Below are 6597 nucleotides of genomic sequence, written 5' to 3'. Positions count from 1 at the left end.
ACATTAACATGTCTCTTAAAATGCTGCACCCGAATTCGAACTTCGATAAGACCAAATGATGGATGAGAACTCCTTAAGAATGTTGGGTGTTAGTGTATAGCGTAAGTGAACTTGTGATGTAATTACCTGGAACTAAGAACTGTTTAATTCATCTGACTAAAAAGAAAAATAGAATTTTATTATGTGACTCCATTTTTGGCAACAATACCACTCAAATCACAATTTCATGCTGATGCACCTAAAGACTAAAATTCAACTATTTCCATAAGTGATGAAATAGTGAAGCGTCTTAATAGTGTGACAAGAGAATGCACAGAGATCATCATCATCATCATCATCATCTTCCCAGTGATAATTACTGTATCATCATAAAGTTAACAAGAGGAAGGAAAATGTTCTTCCCAGTATTCTAACAGCTTAAGGCTGATAATATAAGCTTCATCATAAGAATGACATATATTAGAAATTACAGTTGTAAGTGGCAACAAAATACATGTGATGATGATCTCTTAAAGTTGAGGGGGGGAGATAAGATTCCTAAGCTATTCAGTTACCTAACACGGCGACAGCCGACAGGTGGCATTTTGCGAGGGGTCGCTGTACAGGCAAAATAGAGAGGGAAAAAAAGAGAAAAAAGAAAGAATCAAATATTCTTAAATGATGCTGTTGCGGCATCAAGCTCTACAACTCTCAACGCCCAGAAACGAATAATGAATTGGTTATCTGGTTGCCTTCAGCTTGGAGTCTCCTCATCTTCGCCTTGTCTAAGCGAGCTCGTCTAACCGCCTCTTGAATTTGGCGGTCGTGGTCTTTCAACATCTGGTCCATGTTGCTTGATGGAACTAGCAATGGACCAGAATAATGAATTTTAGGACCCTTGGAGCCATAACCAACCTGCGGTTGAAAAGGGGAGAGGAGGGGAGAGGAGATAGACCAAAATTGCATTTTAGGTCGAAGTCCATAGAACATCGAAATACAGAAAGAATGAGAAACTCAAGGTGCGTTTGGTTTGCACTTTTATTTTTTCTTTTAATTTTCAGTGTTTTCTCCTTTCTGGATTTTGTGAAAGAAAAAAGTACACAGTGAAAATAATAAAATCTTGTTTTCTATTTTCACATTTTTTTTCTTTTTTCTTCACAATTCTAAAAACAGAAAACGCTGAAAATGAAACGCAAACCAAACGCACTCTAGGATCTGTTTGTTTTCTGTTTTCGTTTCTTGTTCTCAGTTTTAGTTTGACAAATGTTACCCCTTTGTTTTTACAATCTTATTCCTTTTTTTGGGATTTTGGAAGGAACTAATTAAAAAATTATTTTTCTTGTTTTTACTGATTCCTTCACCAAATCCTAGAAACAAAGTGGTTGAAAACAAGGTGACATTTTTATTATTAATACTTAAAAACAAGAAATTAAAACAAAACAAAAAAAAACATTCTGAACAACTTACAAGAACTGGGTCTTTGTTGTTGACTCTCCCTTCTTCCTTTTGAGGAGCATGTGCATGATGCTTCTGATCCTGCTGCATCAATGATTCAGAGGGCTCTTTGAAGGATCCTGGGAACCTGCTTATTATTTTTGGAGCTTCCACTTGCGACGATCCAGACCTTTCTCTCCGATCATCGGACAACATACTTCTTCTAGCCGCAACTAAGCCAGATATTGTTGATAAGTCGCCACCACCCCCCATTGAAATCTTCGGAGCATCATCCTGGTTCTTCCCGGCTTTAGCCCACGCAGCACGGTGAGTCAGCGGACCTGAATGGGAGGCTCTTTTATGCTGATGAACCTGGGGATCCGCACTTACTTCTGCAGTTTGTGATGGCCTAGGAGGATCAATGGGAAATCCAGAAGCAACTTCTTCTGGGTGAGGGTTAAACTTCTCACTTCTGCTTTGAGAATTGGCATAACTTTGTCTCTTCTGTAAACAGTTATTTACATTTCGATAGAACAAATACAGAGGTCAACAAAACGAAGATTGCATGGATTTAGCAAGTTTAAGGTATTCCAAGTTGCTTCAAAGATACTTTCGTTATGAGTTAAATTATAAACGCCCAAGAAAATCTTAATCTATCTTTTTTCGTTTTTCCCCCTAGTTTTACTCCTAAGATGACATTCAATTGATGGCACAACAGCAAAATACATTCCTTTACAGCAAAGTATAACGGATGTCGGCGAATGGAATATCATTAAGCACACAGCATCGACTAGTCCCTGTTACTTGGTGGTTAAGAATTATCATTAGTTATGAGCATACCTGCATTGAAGAGACAAGTTCAGCATTGGCATCTGGTGCAGGTACGGCTCGTGATTCTCTTGCACCTCTTCTCTCATGGTCATGTTTCTGGCCCTTGTTTCCTGCTGCTCCTTGCCTGGAAACACCGTAATTGAAACCATGAATGAAATTCTAACACTAAATTAATAATTAGATATACAGCACACTTATGATGAACAAAACATAAGACAGGTATGTTGGAAAGAAAGAACCGACATAGTGACAAAGATGCAACAATAACTATAGTTTTTGTTTAACTAGTTGATTTAAAATATCTTTGAAATCTACACCCAAACAATAACACACCCTGCAAAACATACATTTACTGAAATGGAAGCATACCTTCTAGCTTCTTCATCCCTTACTTTAGCATCAAACTCTTTGCTAGGCGGATACTTTGGTAAGATTGAAGGATCACAAGGAAGAGGTTTCGTTGAGAAGAACTGAATTGAAAGTATACCAAAAGGAGAGTGTCATAAGCTACAACATTTAAGTTTGAAAACAGTAGTTTACTGCATAAAGTAGATTAATTTGCAGTGTATAAATTAATTCTGCCATATCAATGTCGTTGACGAAATATTAATGTATACTTAGAATAATATGCATGAATATATAACTAATGCATGAGCATGGACTTCTTTATTAGAACTTTTTGGACAAGAAAAAGAAACTTATGGAAGATAAGATATCCACACTGGAAAAAAAATAATAAAAAGAAAGAAGAAAATCTCCAAAATCTCCAAGGTTGCAGCTTTTAGGGGAACCTTCAACCAAAGTTTGAAAAATAAACACCAATATCTACTTGTATGCACTAACAGAGCAGCAGTGCATTTAATTGTTGAAAACGTAAAAGGAGACAAGAACTTCACACCTCACTCCTTAAAGCAGATGCTGCAGTTCCACGATCAGCAGGATCTATGGATAAAAGGGTCTCTATCAGTTGTATTGCAGGTGCAGGAAAGTCCTTGAATGTTTCAGAAACACAACGCCTATAGGGCTGTTGAGGCTTAAATATTGTCGCATGAGGTAACTTTGACTTTCTCCAATAATCCTCAGATGGTGAACCGCACAGTTTAAAAATTTTATGTAATTGCTCCACCTACAAGACAGAAAATTGAGGTTTCTAATAATCTTGTTTCACCATCAAGCTTCTTGATCCTAAGAGTTATTTTTCATCTGCTTGCTACCAATATATAATTGGTGTTTAATAAGTTTCGAAAACACATCACATGAAACACAAGATGAAAAGCAGAAAAATACCAGAGATGCTGCATTTAAATTTTGAACCGAAACATTTAAGCATGCATACCTCAGTTCTTCCAGGCATTATTGGCTTGCCGGCATACAGCTCGGCAAGTATGCAACCCGTGCTCCATAAGTCTACAGCGGTGCCATAGTAAGTGGCTCCAAGTAAAAGCTCAGGCGGTCTATACCAAAGCGTGACAACTCGGCTTGTCAATGGTTGAATTTGATTGGGATCAAAGAAGCTTGCTAAACCAAAGTCTGCAATCTTCAAGATTCCATTATTGTCAATCAAAAGATTGGAACCCTTAATGTCGCGGTGGAGCACTCCACAGTTGTGGCAGTGATCAAGTCCACGTAGAAGTTGCTGCATGTAACATTTAACCTGCCAATTTCAAACTCAAAATTAAATCTTCTTGATTATCTTTATGGAAATCTAATACCATGAATGAATTCTCTTCTAAGTCTTAATAGGTTCTTTTTCCAAACCCAATGACATGATTAAAACTTGGTGATATTTTTTAGTTATTTATTAAATCACTAAATCTTAATCTAGAGAGAGAGAGAAGCTTCCAAAATTACCTGTGCTTCTGTAAACTTCAGTCCTGGATGTGATGCGAGCCCAGCCAAGTCATGTTCCATGTACTCAAAAACAAGGTATAAGCTGCATGACATCCTAGATGTAACCAAGCCTTCCAATTTTATGACATTTGGATGATCAAGCCTACGCAGAATGTGAATTTCCCTTGCCATGAAGCGAACACTCTCAGGCTCAAGATTATCAAACCTCACTTTTTTCAGAGCAACAATCTTTCTTTGTTCAAGATCACGAGCTCTATAAACATTACTATAAGTTCCTTGGCCAATCTACACAAAAAAGGGTGAAAAGTTAGTCATGGCAGAAAAGTATCAAGAAGGTAATATTGATATCTTAAAGGTTTTCTTGTTCCAACTCCAATTTCAGCTAAAATGAACCATAGCATGAATTCAATAATGCATATAAAGGAAACAAAATCTGCTGCCGAGGTTGCTGGCCTTGTCCTTACCAACATGAAGCAGAAAAAAACCAATCATACCTTCATTAGCACTTCACAATCAATCATCAATAAAATTCCAGAAATTTGTGCAAAATATTGTACAATGAGATCATGGAGATCAAATATCATGTTAACAAGAAACCTTGAAACACATAAGAAAACAGCAAGGAGGGTTGGAACTTGGAAGACAGGGTTAAATCCTACTAGAGATAGTTTCTCTACCAATAGTTATACATTACCTAAATTGAGCATGAAAATAACAGAAATATGTCAATTCACTATCTGAAGTTAGTAGAAACTAGACAATTATGTTAGAGAAGTCAACCTAGCATCATGGCAACTTTACATACTCAAAAAATAATAAGGAAATGGGGAGCTGGTTTCTCATTTTCAAAAAATAACAAAATAGGGGGCACAAAGATCAGGGGAAAAATACTCAGAAATATATTTGAAAACATTAAAATTCAAATCAATAGTCTACAAGGTAAAAACACATTATCCACATATAAAGAAAGCTTGGTCAATATGCAATAAGCTAGGTAGCCAGATCAAGGAAAGAAGCAATACTTTATCCAACTTCTCAAAAGAATCTGCACGCCGAGGCAACCATCCTTTGATAGCCTCTCCAGCCACTGCAGCCAGCCATGAGGGCCATCCAGCTGCAACATGCTCTCCTTCCATGGCCTTGGGAACAGTCCCAATTGCCGGATGTGGAGCTACAACATATTCCATTTTCTCCCTCTTCCTCTCAAAATTATCAGCTTGCACACGAACGGCGCCATTCCCTTGCTTATCAATCAATCCAACCCTCGGATCATTGCTATCGTACCTATCCTTCACTCGATATGATTCCTCCCTCCTCGATGAAGCTCCCCTAGCTACACGCAAATCCGACACAGTCTTGCCCGATAAACGCTCCCTCGGACTCTCCTTACTGTCCTCAATGGCAGAGGGCTTGCAACACATGCCCCCCATTATGCACACCAAACACCCTCTCCCCTAAAAACCAATCTCCAAATCTCAATGTTTCTTCAACAGCATTTCCAATATTCTACCCTAGCATCGTTCTCTTCTAATAACCATAACCACCCAAAAAAAATCCACAAACCCTTCCCCAAATGTCACACCACAAAGCTAAAATGCAATATTAACAACACATAGCAAGCCAGTACTCTTTACCAACCCAAAATTTAGTCACAAATCAGCAAGCACAATATACCCAACAAATCCAAATACACCCGATAAAATAAACAATCTATCTAGCAGTAAAAGCCCTCAATTTCAACAAATCAAGCCTCACAAATCTAAAAATTACAACTTTACTGTACCCCAGTTGAAGCAAAACCATCAAAACTTCAAAATAAGGGTTATTCTGCACAGCAAAACCAAATTTCCAAGTGAAAACCTAAAATTTTCTGATCCAGGAGATAGAAAAGCTTGCAAATTTACAAACATCAAAACAGATCCTCAGAACCTTCTGAAAGTGAGCTCCCAAGGCATGGTTATGGAGCCTCTGAAGGATTTGCAAGAACCCAGAGAAAGAGAAATAAAAAAAAGGGTATGATTGAAAAGTCAGGAATGGATGGAGAGAAAAAGCAAGGAAGCCAAAGATTTATATTTAAATATTTGCATTATTTTATTATAAGTATAAGTACTAATAAGTAAATGCGTGACATCAATATATGAAAAAGTTTAGTTAGGAAAATAATAAATAATAAATAATTAAATGTTGTCGCGGCGCATATTTATGTTGCAAAGAGGGAGTGTCCCCTGCACTGCAGCTTTGTGTGAAGAGAGAGAGAGAGAAACTCTGTCAAATACACAGTGCATGAAGACATTCCTCGTCTTCTTCATATACCGCCACGCGCCCACACAATTTTACTGCTATGGCAAAATAAATATATATCAAATTTAATTTTAATATATTAAAAATATAAAATAATTTTATATAATTATTTAATTTTTCTTATTCATACAATATTATTTAATTATATACACGTACAAAATTATTTTATATTAATAATAATATATTGAAATTATATTCTAA

General features: G+C 36.9%; 1 protein-coding gene across 1 annotated transcript; it reads right to left on the bottom strand.

Moving 5' to 3' along the window:
- Positions 1 to 318: 318 nt before the first annotated feature.
- LOC107462597 (probable serine/threonine-protein kinase At1g54610) lies at positions 319 to 6157 on the bottom strand (the record flags this gene model as incomplete). The annotated part of the gene is given in 8 exon segments (XM_016081210.3): positions 319 to 894; positions 1447 to 1917; positions 2254 to 2368; positions 2614 to 2714; positions 3143 to 3370; positions 3581 to 3898; positions 4096 to 4380; positions 5118 to 6157. Coding segments are annotated over 8 exon segments (2130 nt in total). The 3' UTR covers positions 319 to 690.
- Between the last annotated feature and the right edge of the window lie 440 nt (positions 6158 to 6597).

This window comes from Arachis duranensis, chromosome 8 (assembly GCF_000817695.3).
Source record: "Arachis duranensis cultivar V14167 chromosome 8, aradu.V14167.gnm2.J7QH, whole genome shotgun sequence".
Classification (NCBI taxonomy): domain Eukaryota; kingdom Viridiplantae; phylum Streptophyta; class Magnoliopsida; order Fabales; family Fabaceae; genus Arachis; species Arachis duranensis.
The sequence above is the reverse complement of the archived record's forward strand: the minus strand, read 5'-3'. Positions and strand labels throughout refer to the sequence as shown.